This window comes from Eriocheir sinensis, chromosome 9 (assembly GCF_024679095.1).
Source record: "Eriocheir sinensis breed Jianghai 21 chromosome 9, ASM2467909v1, whole genome shotgun sequence".
Taxonomy (NCBI): Eukaryota; Metazoa; Arthropoda; class Malacostraca; order Decapoda; family Varunidae; genus Eriocheir; species Eriocheir sinensis.
In genome coordinates this window covers 23,070,893-23,088,041 of record NC_066517.1, presented here as the reverse complement: position 1 = coordinate 23,088,041, position 17,149 = coordinate 23,070,893, and the positions used below count along the sequence as shown (strand labels likewise).

The window sequence follows — 17,149 nt, the reverse complement described above, 5'->3', positions numbered from 1 at the left end:
AATAGTAATAAAAGTAGGAGACTTAAACAAGAAACTGATCACTCCACTTTATTATGAGGACTGACACACACACACACACACACACACACTCGTCACAATGGGCCAGTTTCACAGTTCCCCATGATCGGTTAGTAAGCTCCCAAACCAAGACCAGAAGCTTCGAAATTTCCATGTATAGTGTCTGGTGTTTATATTTAAGTTCACAAATTTGATGAAACTATGCAGGAAAAGTCTTGTGTATTTAGTGTGGCATCGAAGACCTCCCCATTTTGGATTGTATGGGATTCTGTAGTTTGTTCGGGCTGTTACGAAGACACTGTGTTGGACTGTGAAATCGGTTCAATATCATCGGCCTCCTCAGCTTCCTCACGGCGCGGCGGCGGGGCGGAAGGGAATCTGGAAGGGAAGAATCCGTAGACTTTATATGAGCACAGCGTGACCTTACATATTTTTTTAGTAAGGGAAGCAGCTCAAGGGCAAAAAAAAGGAATGAGAACTACTACTACTACTACTACTACTACTACTACTACTACTACCAAAAGCCCCACTGAACACTGTCCCTATGAAAAAAAAAAAAATTCAGAAGTGGCCATAAGAGAGGTCAATTTCAGGAGGAGAGGTGTAGGGATTTAAAGGAGGCAGCTCAAGATCATGAAAAAGCATAATGAGAAACAGAAACCCCACTGAACACTCCCAATGAAAGAAAAAAAAAAAGAGTTCAGAAGTGGCCAAAAGAGAGGTCAATTTCAGGAGGAGAGGTGTAGGGATTTAAAGGAGGCAGCTCAAGGTCATAAAAATGCATAATGAGAAACGAAAGCCCCACTGAACACTGCTCCTATGTATGAAAAAAAGGTCAGAAAAGTGGCCATAGGAGTGAGAGGTCAATTTCAGGAGGAGAGGTGTAGGGATTTAAAGGAGGCAGCTCAAGGTCATAAAAATGCATAATGAGAAACAGAAACCCCACTGAACACTGCTCCTATATAAAAAAAATAAAAAAAAAGGTCAGAAGAGTGGCCATAGGAGAGAGAGGTCAATTTCCAGAAGAGAGGTGTAGGGATTTAAAGGAGGCAGCTCAAGGTCATAAAAAACCATAATGAGAAACGAAAGCCCCACTGAACACTGCTCCTATGTATAAAAAAAAGGTCAGAAGAGTGGCCATAGGAGAGAGAGGTCAATTTCCAGACAGTGTGATAAAAACATGACCACTTACATTTCCAGTTTTTATTAATTTGAACACTCAGGTACTTAAAAGACTGAAAGACTACTAATACTGACTTAAAAACTAAACTTAAAAAGGGTTCCTGCTTAACTATTGAGTATTTCTGTATATATGCACGCAAATGTTCACACACAGGCGTACGTACATTGTGGAGGATGGGGAACAGCACGAGGGAATACACTTATGCATCTGACTAAAGGACACAGCTGCCAGAGAGTAAACAGGTACAGTGTGTGTGTGGGTGTGGGTGGGTGGCTGGGTGTGTGTGTGTGTGTGTGTGTGTGTGTGTGTGTGTGTGTGTGTGTGTGTGTGCAATAATAATAATAATAATTGTGTGTGTGTGTGTGTGGGTGTGTGTGTGTCAGTAAGTCCAGCTTCACAAATGAATGTGGCTCATGAACCATCATCAACTTCTCTGGTTCTGAAATGAGAGCAGCTGGAGGGCGATCTATTAATGGTGCACTTTCATCCGTAATAAACAAAACAACAATAATCCTAATGCTATAAATGAACCACTAATGCTAAACACAAAATGAAATAAACATTCTCGTCCATTCGGCTGAGAAAAAAGTGTTTCCGTAACTGTTTTAAACACTTATATTAATAATGCAAACACAAGCATGTACAAAGACCATGTGGCTTGTGAATTAAGTTTCTAAATAGAAAAGTAAAATATAGTAAAGATTGCTGTGAATATCCGTCACACTAGAGTGACCTTAAAAAAGTAGTACAAAACATAAATGACTTTCTTAATTGTACAAATGATAATCTTTAATATTAACAGTAAATGTATCAACCTGTAAATAATACTGAGAGTTAGTATTATTAGTAATAGTACCATACGTGTCGCCCTACACACACTGTTGTCACGAGGAACTCTGCATTAGAGACGAGGGACTTTGTTTCTCAGCCAGTGAGAGGTAAAGGTGAGCTCAAAACTCAGGTAACTTTGCAAACTCAAACTTTATTATGATAGATTCTAAATGCATTTACAATATTATATCAGAACAATGGGGAGGCCTGAGGAAGTGAGGACAATGATGTGTGGCATGGGAGAATAAACCAAACAGTAAGAACATCTAGACTGAGGTAAAGAGAGAAGGGGTCAGGTCAAAGGGCAGAGTAGGATAAGGAAGGAACAAAGGGACACATGACACACAACAAACACAAAATAAAGAGAACACTAAATAAGACGACTGGGAATAGTAAACATGGACATGGACAGAAGACAACAGGACACTTGGAGACAACACAACAGGACATTTGAAGACAACACAAACAGAAGGAAAACAAGGACACTGGAGGATGGTAGGGACAGCATTTGAAGGGGTTTGGAGAGAGACAGGAGGGGAATAGAATGTAACTGGCAGACACAAGGTGAGATAGAGAAGGAAGAATGTTAGAACTGAGAAGGGAGAGTGACTTTTAGTGAACGCGTCAGAGGAGGAAGGTCAGGAGTCTTAGGATTATCTCTCATAGTGCAAGTGTGTGTATGTGTGTGTGTGTGTGTGTGTGTGTGTGCGCGCGTTCAACGAAATAATGTGACTGAAACATACATGATATATTCTGACATCTTTTATGTTACTCTTTCAAGGAACAACTTTAATGGTGAAGCACAGTTTCTTAATTCAAACAGAGTATTTAAGTTCACTAATATTATTTTGACTGAATACAGGACAAACATTTCACTACTTCCATTTAACAGTTATTTCAAAGTGTAATGTTGTTTCCTTGTATTCCTCTTAGTCCAATAACATTCTGCTCATTTCCTACTTAGTACTTATTCATTTCTTTTCTCCACATAAAGATTCAAAGCAGACATACTGGACCTCGGTAACAGATTTCTTCATAACCTTAACTCTCTTATTTTTGCTGCTATGCTAAAACAAATTATTAGTTATTACTCTTATTTTTGCTGCTATACTGAAACAAATCATTACTGTTATTACTCTTATTTCCACAGCTATACTAAATCAATTGGCTTCGTCACAGCACATCACTCTTCGCTCATACTCTTTGCAAGATGTGATGTCTGTACACTCTGCTTCACTACACATAAGAAGATGCTTCAGATGTCATGAGGTTTCAGACAATTAGACAGTTTTGTGTAGACTCATTTTTCCCCGCCCAGCCCCATCGGCCATCTACGACTATGTGAGAAAACCAAAATCACCACAAGCATTACGGGTGCTACAAATATTATGTGCACTGAATACTAGCAATTATTAGTCATAAGAACAAGCCCCTAATATTATGTATTTAGAAGAAAAGCTTCAAGCCCAAACACTAAGAAATCCCAAAGCTAATATTAGTACGTACTTGATTTAAATCTCTTTGATTGCAATATAATTTAATACTCTAACGTTGTATCAGTGAGAAGATTTCCAGTGAAAATATTAGAGTAATATTCCTTACTAACAAATCTGTAGTGAGCACGTTAGAGGAGAGCAATAGGCATCACTGACAAGCTTTCTTGGTTTGCACGTTATAGAAAAATAACCCTTGGCAAAACCCAGAGTTCATCCTGTGAGTGTTCTGTGAGTGGCGGGGTGAACGTGATGCCGACCCAACTGTGTCTGCACCACTGCAGCCAGGCATTAGCCCACTGACCTCAGTGTGCACCACTGCAGCCAGGCATTAGCCCACTGACCTCAGTGTGCACCACTGCAGCCAGGCATTAGCCCAGTGACCTCAGTGTGCACCACTGCAGCCAGACATTAGCCCACTGACCTCAGTGGGGGTTTGTCTGCCTAGCCGAGAACTACTCCCTCTGAACCCCGGGACTTTCAAGATAAAACAAGAGAATGGTTTCCGCAAGTCTTTGTGTGGGTCATCAGAGCCTAGGGTGAGAAATATGATCAAGTTCATCAAGCAGTATCAGTATAGGCCCTACGCAGACTAAATGGTTCATTAAATCGGAATACAGCACAGAAGACAACAGAACATATCACAGGAGCCGTCAGTGTGGCTGAGGCCACTTCACATTGTGGCTTTTTGTACCCAAGTTTTGCTGTGCCATATCTCTGACTTAAGGAACCACTGATGGAAGGGATAAAGATAAATATTATAAAGAACATTAATGTTACACTGAAAAAACATTGTAAGGCTCATGTAATTTCAATGTCCTGGACTGGGTATGAGGGAAACTTTACTTCTAGAGCTTATTTGGACCATAGTCAATTTTTTCAGTTAAAAGAGAAAAGTATTAGAAATTAGTTTCTTTTATTTATTCAATAATTTTCATTTTCCCTCGCTCCAACAGTGCAGGCTTGGTATAGTGCTATCACATAATAATATTGGGTTAGTTTGGTGTTGGTCATCCATCAATTCCAAGCTACCTTATAATTAAAACAGTAAGGAGGCAGCCGCCCCTATAAATGTGGTCTGTCTCTTCACCAGCTGCCTCAGGCCTCTACAACTCCTTTCCTTATCTTAGCAAATACCTAAAAATGGATAGATCTTTAACTGATCAAATTCATTACATATGAATAAAAGATCTATAAAGCTGAATAATAGCATGGAAGGAGTTTATAGATAGAGCTTTGGCAGCTGGATGAAAAGAGACAGTAGTTGGCTACTTAGGTACAGCAAGGTAAAATCGAGAGCAAGAGTGTGGCTGCAGTGCGCCTCTGAGTTACACTGGCCCTTGAACCTGTGGTGGGAACCGGTTTCGTCATCCCGTGACAAAGGCGCATGTGACATCCGGGTTAACACATAATATGTTTCCCAGGTTTCCCCAGGTACCCATTTATCGACCTGCCCAAAAGGGAGGATGAACAGCTGGGTGAGCTGCACGCCAACTGCCTGGCCCGGAATTTGAATCCAGGCCTGTAGATTAATAGACCTGCACATTAACCACTATCCAACAGAGGAGTCTAAGTGATGTTACAAAATCAAATCTACTAAAAGTAATGTCACAAAAATAAATCAAACAAACCAAAGCCTTTGCTCTAGTGGGCGTCTATGGCAACGCTACAATGGTACGCGTTTTGTCCACCTTGCAATGGCCACTTGTACGATGATGGAGGAGAATAACAAAAAATCGTAACCTACGGTACAACTGATAGTTTTATGAACTTTCTCATAAAACTATCAATGAAATGACATACATAGACATTGATAATACGACAGTCCATGCATCAAAGCAATGTGTGTTAGAGCCTCGTGGCCTTGCAAACAGATGTAATGACTGAGTGAACTCTGCAGTTTACTGAGAGTGTATTTTTATATTTTTTTCTTATTTCTTTTATTTATTTATTTATTTATTTATTTTTTTTATCTATTTATTTTGCCTGTAGCTCTCTTGTGGGGCTTCTCTGCCCTAGCATGTCAGTGGCACAAGCAAATTTTATCCATAGTGGTACATGACACCCACAACACAAAGCAACACAGTGAGTCAGAAACAAGGTTACCAGACACAATGTGTCAACAAAAAGTACATCAATTATAAAAGTGTGACTGTTTTTACAGTTATGTGATGGTGTGGCAGGGCAGACATTCACATAATTCACAGTTAATACCTTAATTATTTAAGAGGATCGACTGTTCTGGGTTTCCCCACATTACATACAGACATGGCCACTGCCTGAAAGGAAAACCATAACAGAAAAATTTACTTTCCCCATATTACAAACGTTTCTTCCGCATAAAGCATTTGTAGCAATGCTATTACAAACATATCTGATTCTTAGTCACCTTTCAGCAAATCTTTTGGGCATCGTTAGCCATCCATATTTTCAGACACAAGACAAAATTTTATCATGACGTATCATCCTCTTCTTGTGTGTCTCTGTATTTTAAGAAAGGAGCTTGTACACGATCTCATTGATACAAACTGTATTCACACAAGCGATGTTATTCAATTTCGCTTTAGTTTGAGGGTGGGGTTGTTGTTGTTTCTTCCCTGTCCTAAACAGGCTAGGAGGTGTAATCACAAAGGCAACAGAAAGACGGGTGGGAGCACTGCGTCCCCGCCCAGCCGGACTATTAAATCTAAGCTCAGCTGAATGAGGAGAAACAAAAGTTTCTTATTAGCAAAAGATCCTGCTGCTACTGTCAACAAAAAGCCCCACACGCAGAGAGGGAAATCAAACGTGTACATTATTATGATATTCAGTTACCATCAATCATTGTTTTCATGTAAGGATCCATTTAGAATTTTCTCATTCTTGGCTATTTTTTGTGTTAATAATCATTACTGATAATAATTATACTTACTACGTATTTTTAATAGTTTCTAATATCTCAGATCAAGAAACATTCATCAAGTAATAGGCCTAGTCTCTTGCCAACCGCTTGTCTGTTGCAACGAGTGCATCAAGAGCAGCGCACTTAGGTATCAATACACCTCATTTTCTCTCCATGCATATAACTTTACTTTGAATGCATTGCAAGTTCATATGTATTATCATAATACATCACATTGTTGGCCAACCCATCATACAATATTAGTATACACTGAATTATTGGCATAACAAATTGAACCCAAGGTATCACACTTGTTATCCTGGCAGAGTAGAGCCTCTACATTTGCTCAGCTCTTCTTACATCCACTTTTTGACTTTGGGAATACAAATTATATATTCTACAACTTAAATGAGTTCATATCTAATACCAACATTCAATAAGATCAGGCAGGTAAATACCATCAACTCCAGAAAAATGATACTTGAACAAGGAGGATCGGCAAACACAACTTGATTCTCCAAAACCTCCATTTCTTCATCTCCCACACACTTTTTATATCTTTGAACAAAAGAATTAGAATCTGTGAACAAGATATGATACTGTGTCATCTGAATACACAAAAAAAGCTCAAAAAAAATATATATACTATACAAATTACGAGGCAACTGTATTTCCCGCTTTCTCTGCAGCCTCATCACGTGTTCCTCCCATGATGGGACAACAAACAGCAAATCACTTACACTTACATGACTTGAATCACTTAGAGCAGAGGTTCTCACACTGGGTGCCGTGGCACCCTGGGGTGCCACGGACAGTGGAGGTAAAAATATGACAAAACCCAACACAGTGGTACTTACGTCTAAGCCCAAGGAGCAACTCATTTAATTTTTCATCATTTCTAGAGACACATTAATACTTGTTTCACCCTCCATCTTCTCCTTCATTCATTCTTTTTATGCCTCAAAAAGCCCATTCATTATTTTCTTAATATTTCAACACTGAGCAAAGGCCCACGGCCTCACTGCTCATTTCCAGCCCACATGATCTATTCTCCAGACCCTGTCTCTAATATCCTAAATTTGTTCTGTAAGAATTAATAATGCTGCTAGTACAGGTAGAGTCTAATGACAGTACTTATTAGCATACTAAAAATATTTCACCTTCAGCAATAAGAGCATCATGTTGTATGAATGCAAAACAGTAACATCTTCACTATAGTTCCTGAAACACACTCACAGACTCAGACCTGAGCAGCATGCCATTTCCACTCACCAGAACAAAAATAAGCTACTTAGAATAGAGCAGAGGAATAAGTATCCAAAGTGGAGAAACATAATTTAACTTACAGAAGATGAGCTTAGCTATTCCTGGTTGCTCCTGGGTTTTCTCAGCTGATACAGCAGGGACTGAAGCACTTTGAAGTCCTGCAGACTGCAGCGCTGAGTCACAGTAGCATGTGACTGCGAGGCTGAATGAGTCTCATGCTTGTAATTGCATCACTAAAGGGACTCCTTGACTAGTGATGGGAAGATTTCAGGGTCTTTTCAACATTAGCAATGTTTCACAAATCCTACATTTGAGCCTCTCAGGCTGCTTTCACACCACCTGGGCTATTGTCACTGCCATCAATGGCAGTGACACTTTTGGTGAACTGCTCAAGTGTTTGGACAAGAGCCACACCTGTGAGCACCAAAATGAACAGCTCACTTCCCTCCATTCTGACACAGGCAGATTTCAACTATTCTGGTCCTCTGTAGCATCATGTCCCAAAGTACTGATTTCTCCTCAATGAAAACAATAAGTTGGCCAATGTCTATACAGTGGTCCCTCCTGATACACAGACTGGTCCCTCCTGATACACAGACTGGTCCCTCCTGATACACAGACAAGTTTAAAATCAGACCGTGCATGAGGATAAACCGCGTATGACATTTCAAAAACAACATACTCTGGGTAATGGCAGAAATTTAAAATTAACCCTCTTCTACTCTAATTATCTAGTTTTCTTCTGCCATACAATGTGCCTGTTTTCTTCTGATTCTTAAATTTGAATGAAAACACTGACAGTTATCCAAAACACTCATTAACCCTGTTTCCTAAATTCATTACATACCTTACTCAAAATAAACAAAAGAAAAATACATCACATTTCATCCCCTGATCAACGTCCACAACAACTACCAAAGCTAGCCTTGGGCCGGGCGGCACAGAGTGGCGCCCAGAATGCATTCGGCATCAGGAGGGCAGCCTTGCCATGAACATGCTGCGTGAATGGCTCCATAGGAATATTCGGTTGACTGAATTTTACGGCGTTGAACTGTACAGGGCCACGGCGAGGAACTAGGTGGTGTGAAAGCACTGAGAGAGGCCTGAAGATGTCAGAAGTTATGCTCGAATACGCTTTATCATGGAGAATTCTTGTTTCCATAATGGATCAACCTCAACAGTAATTGTTTGGAGGGGAGGGGTATATTTTTGTGTATCCTTGTGTATGGAGGGGGGGGAGTTAGGCATGAAGTCTGGTGACAGCTTGGAGGGGGGGGAGCTAGGCATGAGGTCTGGTGACAGCTCGGAGGGGGGGGAGCTAGGCATGAGGTCTGGTGACAGCTTCACACACAACTTTTCCTGCTGCTGCTCCTTCTGCTCCCCATCCAAACACCGTTTGTTCTGCCGAGACAAACGCAAGGTCGGGCAGGCTGTCAGGCCACAATCATTGTCAACACAGAGGGATACGTGTGACTTAAGGAGGACAGTATAGATGCGCATGACCTTGCAGACATGGCGTGCTGTCACAACATGGGTACGCACCCGCCGGAACATGAGGCAGAGGGAGGAGCATGTTGCGGTACGGCAAGAGGCACTGTGGGCATAGCTCTTCAACAAAAGATCCCGTTTTCCCTGCGAGCACATTTTCTTCACCACTTGCTCCAGGCGTCCGGCAGCTTCTGGACACTCCTTCTCACCCTCATCAATGTCTCCCACTGGTGACTGGCTGGGAGATGCAGTCACCGCCTCACTAGTCATGTGCTGTCTCTTCTCCACACCCCTGCCGCCACTCATGATGGGCTGTGGTTCTTTGACATCCCCTTGCATTTGAGGGGAAAGTGAGCCCTCAAAAGGAGTTTTTTCTGCTTTCTCATCTACAGAGGGAGTTAATGGAGCAGTCGCTGAGTTGCATTGCTGGGCTGCATTGTCGACTAGCCACTTCAACTTGCTGTAGTGTATCTTCTGGTTCTTGCGTGAGCCAAGACGACACTTGCCTGCTTTCGGGAACTGCTGGTGTAGGAGGCGGGCAAGCACAGACAACAAAAGCGGGTCTTGGTGCTCCCTCAGGCAGTCATCAACGTATTTCCTTGCAATGACACTCAAGGGCACCATAGAGCCACCATCCTTCTCAAAGGCTAGATTCCTTACGATCCACTTCTTCCCATATTCCATTTTCCTTTTGCTCTTCTTGCGCCACCCCGGATTACACTCCATCTTCCCATCTTGGCTTTCATCTCCATCAGTCCCCAAAAACGGGTCATCCGCCTCCTCCTGCTCATCTTCGCCGCACTCTTCCCCTATGTCAGCCATCACCAGCCTGCCTTCCTCCTCATCCGTGTCGCATGTTGAGTCCAGAGCCTCGACCCTCTGAAACAAAACGATCAATTGAAACACAAATACGAAGACTAGCAAAAAGAGTACACGACAAAACTAACATCATGGCTTGGCACAGAACCACAGAGCACTCTTAGAACACAAATTTGGCAGAACATTACCTGAAAACACACACCAAAGAGTAAATGATAACACACTTGCTCCCTTAACTCCCCAGAAACTATGAACCTATTCACCTCCATTCAGAAAAGTGCTGAAAAGATTATCCGAGCAGTGTGCGTAATGTGTTAGAGGATTAGTAGTCACTCAGCCGTACTATCACTACTATCAGTAATACAGTTGTCCCTCAAATAGTATGGTTTCCAATAGTTCAGTTTCGGTTTTATATGGATTGTCATTGAAGATCTTTAAGGATTTTGAAATTTACTGCTCGTCGGGAAATTTAAAAATCCTAAAAAAATCTTCTTAGGAAATCCACATAAAACCAAAACCGAACTATTGGAAATCGTACTATTTGAGGGACGGCTGTATTTGTTCATCAATGCACATCGACAATCACGCTTCATCACGCTACTCCTAAAACGCTACTCCTAAAACACTACTCCTAAAACGCTACTCCTAAAACGCTACTCCTAAAACACTACTCCTAAGACGCTACTCCTAAAACACTACTCCTAAAATGCTACTCCTAAAACACTACTCCTAAAACACTACTCCTAAAATGCTACTCCTAAAACACTACTCCTAAAACACTACTCCTAAAACGCTACTCCTAAAACACTACTCCTAAAACGCCACTCCTAAAATGCTACTCCTAAAACGCTACTCCTAAAACGCCACTCCTAAAACGCTACTCCTAAAACGCTACTCCTAAAACACTACTCCTAAAACGCCACTCTTAAAACGCTACTCCTAAAACACTACTCCTAAAATGCTACTCCTAAAACACTATTCCTAAAATGCTACTCTTAAAACACTACTCCTAAAACGCTACTCTTAAAACGCTACTCCTAAAACACAGCATGGAAGACCACATTATCACTTTTACCGCCACTATCAGGCACACACAGACATCATCAAGACAGTTAGCATACAATGGCTATCGACACAATAACCCGACAACACAGCCACATGCCAAGTCGCTTACTCTTACTCACCCACACACTTCCACACCCACGCCAACTAACACACATCCACTCACTCACTCACCGAAATTGACCCCTCTTTCGGCCACCTCTTTGGATTCTTTTTAGGAGCAGCGAGTAGCGGGCTTTTTTTATTATTATTGTTTCCTTTTTTTGTGTGCCCTTGAGCTGTCTCCTTTGTTGTAAAAAAAATAAAAATAAAAAACTACACTCATGCTCCCCTATACATCAGCTTACTCACACTCACACCCACACATAAACTCACCCCTACACTCATCAGTTTACTCACACTCACACACATATACTCACTCATCCCCCCAACAGATCAGCTTACTCACACTCACACACCCACACATAAACTCACTCACCCCCACACTCATTAGCTCACTCACTCACTCACTCGCCCCATGACAAAGTATCACAACAACTCACCCGACTGAAGAGCCTGTTGGTATTCGGTTCTGCGGCAACTTGCTCGTCATCACCACCCTCCTCGCTCTCCTCTCCATTCACTCCCCTCTCCCTCTCCTCCTCCACACCAGCAGTCAGCGCCTCTCCCTAAAGGGCCACACACCAAACTTTATGCACAGGTAAAAGAAAATGGTCTAGATGTCTTAATTTTATGAGAACCTTTTGACTCCTTGGTTTAGGACTCATGTTTTTAGGCTTGAGCAACACAAAATCTGGCACAGCTTAAGTTTAACAGCAGCTTAGGACTCAAGTTATGCTGTTAAACAAGAACATATCAGCTTCACAGCCTAAGTTTTGTGGTACAGTATTTTGGTCTCACAAGGTTACATTACACATAGGCTGGATTTACATTATTTTTGCATGTGGCAGCTTAGGTTTCAATAAAAGCTTAAAACAAGAAAATATAACCACATGTTGCCTTACAGCTTATGCATTTCTGTCTTTCAAGATTACATTAAAATTAATTGCATTTGCTTGTTTTTAGTTCTTCATCTGAGCATCTGACAAACAGTATACATCTTATAACATGAATATTTACCATGAGCACTTCAGATGAAGCTTCCTCATCTGTATTACTGTTATATTATTCAAACTACTTTACTGAAAACAATCATCTACCTCTACTGTAAGGTTACCTGGACCCATATTCTCAGACACTTCGCCGCTAACACTCATATTTGACAGGGTTTTCATAGGGGTTGTGGGCATTTCCCGGGGTAGTTTAATGACCCTTGTGGTAGTACGACCCTTCTTCTGTACCATGAACGTGAAAAAGCACTCACGAGAACCCGATTAATCTTCTTTACGGCCTTTGGAAATTGTTGAGGTGAGAGGCAGAAGCATCTGAGAATACCGACCCTGCCTGTGTAATCAGTGGTTCACTCCCACATCCAGAATAAAGGATGAAGAGGAGGCTAAATTTGGCTACAAGAATGCTTACAGTACAGCAACTTTATTTCATATTCATCGAGGTAAAGTAACGTTGGGGGTATACGCTGTAGCAGCGCGTGGCCTCGGTGCTCATCACCGTAACATTGGCCCTTGAGCCTGTGGTGGGAGGGAGCCCATCACCCCGGGACACAGGGCCAGAGTGACATCCGGGTTACCAGTTTACCTTCCCCAGGTTTCCCCAGGTACCCATTTATCGACCTGCCCGAAAGGGAGGATGAACTGCTGGGTGAGCTGCAAGTCGACTGCCCGGGCCGGGATTCGAACCCGAGCCCACGGAGTAGAAGCCAGGCACGCTGACCACTAGACCACGGAGGCGTATATTCATCAAGAGCACATTATAATCTCCAATTTCATTATCCCCTCTCCTGCCGAGCCCTTGACTTTATACTCTTTTTTTTACAGCAAAGGAAGCAGCTCAAGGGCAACAAAAAGAAGCTGTAGATAAAAAAAAAAAAAATAAAAAAAAAAAAGGAGCCCACTAATTGCTACTCCTACAAAAGCTAAAAGTGAAGAGTGGCCAAAAGAGAGGCTAATTTCAGGTGGAGAGGTGTCAAAACTACTCACAACAGTTATATTGAGCCCTAAGAACATACGATCCCCTTCTAACAGCAACCCTTACTGGAGAAGTACAGAAACAGCGACAGGTACAGTGGTGGGAATATCAAACACACACCTCGGCCACGGGCAAAGAGGTGTGTTGGTGCTCTCTGGACATTGCAAGAACACATATTTAATTTCACGGCATATCAAACACACACCTCGGCCACGGGCAAAGAGGTGTGTTGGTGCTCCCTGGACATTGCAAGAACACATATTTAATTTCACGGCATTTCAAACAAACACCTCAGCCACGCGTAAGGAGGTGTGTTGGTGCTCTCTGGACATTGCAAGAACACATATTTAATTTCACGGCATTTCAAACACACACCTCGGCCATGGGCAAGGTGGTGTGTTGGTGCTCTCTGGACATTGCAAGAACACATTTAATTTCACGGCATATCAAACAAACACCTCAGCCACCCGTAAGGAGGTGTGTTGGTGCTCTCTGGACATTGCAAGAACACATTTAATTTCACGGCATATCAAACAAACACCTCAGCCACGGGCAAAGAGGTGTGTTGGTGCTCTCTGGACATTGCAAGAACACATATTTAATTTCACGGCATATCAAACAAACACCTCAGCCACGCGTAAGGAGGTGTGTTGGTGCTCTCTGGACATTGCAAGAACACATTTAATTTCACGGCATATCAAACAAACACCTCAGCCACCCGTAAGGAGGTGTGTTGGTGCTCTCTGGACATTGCAAGAACACATATTTAATTTCACGGCATATCAAACAAACACAGCCACGCGTAAGGAGGTGTGTTGGTGCTCTCTGGACATTGCAAGAACACATTTAATTTCACGGCATATCAAACAAACACCTCAGCCACGCGTAAGGAGGTGTGTTGGTGCTCTCTGGACATTGCAAGAACACATATTTAATTTCACGGCATATCAAACAAACACCTCGGCCACGGGTAAGGAGGTGTGTTGGTGCTCTCTGGACATTGCAAGAACACATATTTAATTTCACGGCATATCAAACAAACACCTCGGCCACGCGTAAGGAGGTGTGTTGGTGCTCTCTGGACATTGCACGAACACATATTTAATTTCACGGCAGATCAAACACACACCTCGGCCATGGGCAAGGAGGTGTGTTGGTGCTCTCTGGACATTGCAAGAACACATATTTAATTTCACGGCATATCAAACAAACACCTCGGCCACGGGTAAGGAGGTGTGTTGGTGCTCTCTGGACATTGCAAGAACACATATTTAATTTCACGGCATATCAAACACACACCTCGGCCATGGGCAAGGAGGTGTGTTGGTGCTCTCTGGACATTGCAAGAACACATATTTAATTTCACGGCATATCAAACAAACACCTCGGCCATGCGTAAGGAGGTGTGTTGGTGCTCTCTGGACATTGCAAGAACACATATTTAATTTCACGGCATATCAAACAAACACAGCCACGCGTAAGGAGGTGTGTTGGTGCTCTCTGGACATTGCAAGAACACATTTAATTTCACGGCATATCAAACAAACACCTCGGTCACGGGCAAGGAGGTGTGTTGGTGCGGTTGGTACTTTTTGGACATGGCAACAACATGCTTAATTTCACGGACACCTCCAATTCTGTGCTCTGTGTCTCCATTCTCTACACCTACTAGTGCCATGGAGATCAGACCCACAGGTGGTAGAGGAACACGTCTTCACTGATCGGCCACACACCTTCTCAATGTAGGTAGACAGCAGACGTTTGCTGGGGTGGACAGGGCTCCGAGGTGTTGCTTCCTCGCCCGCCCTAGGTGATCCGCGGGGCTCCTGGAGAAGACGAGAGAAGGTTAGAGACATATTTTAAAACATTTCATCGCCCAAGAACACTAATTTGACAGGGCTTTCGTATGTGTTGTGGGCATTTCCAGGAGAGAAGGTTAGGTCATATTTTAAAACATTTCATCGCCCAAGAACACTAATTTGACAGGGCTTTCGTATGTGTTGTGGGCATTTCCAGGAGAGAAGGTTAGGTCATATTTTAAAACATTTCATCGCCCAAGAACACTAATTTGACAGGGCTTTCGTATGTGTTGTGGGCATTTCCAGGAGAGAAGGTTAGGTCATATTTTAAAACATTTCATCGCCCAAGAACACTAATTTGACAGGGCTTTCGTATGAGTTGTGGGCATTTCCAGGAGCAGTTATATAACCCTGGTGATAGTGTGACCCTTCCTCTGTACCATGAACCTGTAGAAACACCCATTAGAACCCAATTGACCCCCTCTTTGACCTTTAGAGTGAGGATTCTGCTTAGAGTGAGTGTAGAAATGGCTGTTGTGGGAGTAATAGTGGTGGTGGTTGTTGTAGATGTATAGTAATGATAATGAAAGGGATGGTGGTGGTGATGGTTGTGTTAGTGGTAGTGGTGGTGGTGGTGACGATGGTACGAGTGAAAGAGGGTCAAATACAGGGTCAAATACTCTACAAGCACATAAACTCAAGCATTGGGCATTGAAATCATTAAAAGTGCCCAAACCCTTCATGAATATTGGTCCAGAGAAAACCTTGATGTAATTAGGATTTGAGGGAATACTAATAATTAAAGCGAGGTGTAAAAATAGATGTGATACTGCAATATATGGATGCAATACTTTAAAGCCTGTCATTTCAAAGGGGGGAGAAATCTTAGGTTACACATCTCCGCAGGCCACCTCTCCCTTGGACACACACACACACACACACACACGTCCGGGACTTGTCGAACACTTGCGCAGAGACGAATATGAATGTGGCGATGACGTTGTGGATAAGTGTGTGTGTGTGTGTGTGTGTGTTTTGTAAATGAGACCAATGCAACATCCTATTCCTCTTCCTCCTCCTCCTCCTCCTCCTCCTCTTCTTCTTCTTCCTCCTAACTTCGCCCCTCTTCCCACTTATCTTCACCTGTATCCTTACTACACAATCCCTTCTTCCTTCTTCCTCTCCTCTCTCTCCTCCATTTATCTTCTCCTCCTCTCTTCTCTTCTCCAGTTCTCCCTCCTTCCTTCTCTCCTCTTGAAACGTTCCTCCTTATCCCTCATCTTCCTTTCTTCCTCCATACCTCCGTTTCCTCCCTCTCCCCATCTTTCCCCACATTTGCATATTTTCCTCTCCCTTCCTCTTCCTGTTCTCCCCTTACATGGTTTCTCCCTCCTCCCTCCATTGTCTTCTTTTACAGCCCCTTCTTCTTCCCTCTCTTCTTTGTCACCTCTAAAAACAGCATCGTCATCCCTTCAACCTTCCTTTTATTTGTCTCTTTAACTCCTCCTCCTCCTCCTCCTTCCCTTTCGTACGGTTACCCTCCTCTTCTCTTTTTCCTCCCTTTTTTCCCTCCTCTCTCTTACGACCGCCCTTTTCCTCCCCCTCTCCTTCCCTCTCTCCTACGACACCCTTTCCTTCATTCTCCAAGCCCCATTTTCCTCCCCCTCTCCTTCCCTCCCTCCTACGACCCCCTTTCCTCCATTCTCCAAGCCCCATTTTCCTCCCCCTCTCCTTCCCTCCCTCCCACGGCCCCCTTATCCTCCCCCTCCCCTTTCCTCCCTCCCACGGCCCCCTTATCCTCCCCCTCCCCTTTCCTCCATCCTCCAAGCCCCCTTTCCTCCCCCTCTCCTTTCCTCCCCCGCCCTTTCTTATGAGTCGCTCCTCTGAATCATATCGCTTTTATATCAGCTTATGGCGCAGTATTCATCCGCTTCCCTCTGCGTCTTTGTTTCTCGCCTTCCTGTCTCCCTCCCACGGGAATAAATACACGTTGGGGGTAGAGGAGTTTCCGGACTCTCTCACACACACACATACACACACACACACACACACACACACACACACACAGTTGATAAAAATAAATACTAAACAAGATCACGGTTGTAAGCGCGATGTCCCCCTCCTTAAAAAACAAATGAGAAAAGAGAACAATACCTGAACCGCCTCCCAAAAGTGGAAAAAACAAGGTACACGAGTTAAAAAATTTAAAAAATACAATAAAGTA

The 17,149-nt window shown here is 42.9% G+C and overlaps 2 protein-coding genes and 2 long non-coding RNA genes across 37 annotated transcripts in view; 2 read left to right on the top strand and 2 right to left on the bottom strand.

Moving 5' to 3' along the window:
* The window catches only part of LOC126996183 (MAP kinase-activating death domain protein-like), a 116,815-nt gene extending 108,917 nt beyond the window's left edge, over positions 1–7,898 (bottom strand). Inside the window, exon 1 of the mRNA XM_050856457.1 lies at positions 7,753–7,898. The gene's annotated coding sequence lies outside the window, so the exon portion shown is untranslated. The remainder of the gene's footprint in view (positions 1–7,752) is intronic.
* Positions 403–2,377, top strand: LOC126996193 (uncharacterized). Its single transcript, XR_007751098.1, has 2 exons — positions 403–852; positions 1,002–2,377. It is a non-coding gene; the product is annotated as an uncharacterized LOC126996193 (long non-coding RNA).
* Positions 2,164–11,738, bottom strand: LOC126996188 (uncharacterized). Of its 6 annotated transcripts, none has more exons than XR_007751059.1 (3): positions 11,584–11,738; positions 3,870–10,039; positions 2,164–3,829 (listed from the first exon to the last, which is right to left on the bottom strand). XR_007751059.1 is itself a non-coding variant. In XM_050856497.1 (2 exons), exon 2 carries the CDS (start codon positions 9,980–9,982, stop codon positions 8,792–8,794), a length of 1,191 nt encoding a protein of 396 aa, XP_050712454.1. In that variant the 5' UTR covers positions 9,983–10,039; positions 11,584–11,738; the 3' UTR covers positions 2,164–8,791. The 6 variants fall into 6 exon arrangements, 1 of the variants encoding a protein (XP_050712454.1); XR_007751056.1 differs by having other exon boundaries at positions 2,164–3,869; positions 3,910–10,039; XR_007751057.1 differs by having other exon boundaries at positions 3,910–10,039.
* Positions 11,739–11,889: 151 nt separating this feature from the next.
* LOC126996191 (uncharacterized) lies at positions 11,890–16,649 on the top strand. 29 transcript variants are annotated; one of them, XR_007751093.1, is made up of 7 exons: positions 11,890–13,350; positions 13,436–13,520; positions 13,687–13,771; positions 13,855–13,936; positions 14,020–14,189; positions 14,275–14,971; positions 15,062–16,648. It is a non-coding gene; the product is annotated as an uncharacterized LOC126996191 (long non-coding RNA). The 29 variants fall into 29 exon arrangements; XR_007751085.1 differs by having other exon boundaries at positions 13,436–13,603; XR_007751090.1 differs by having other exon boundaries at positions 13,436–13,603; positions 13,687–13,936; positions 14,020–14,104; positions 15,062–16,649.
* The last annotated feature ends 500 nt before the right edge of the window (positions 16,650–17,149 follow it).

Coding starts and splice junctions, on each gene's coding strand:
- LOC126996188 (XM_050856497.1), bottom strand. CDS start 9,982: ATGGCTGACATAGGGGAAGAGTGCGGCGAAGATGAGCAGGAGGAGGCG.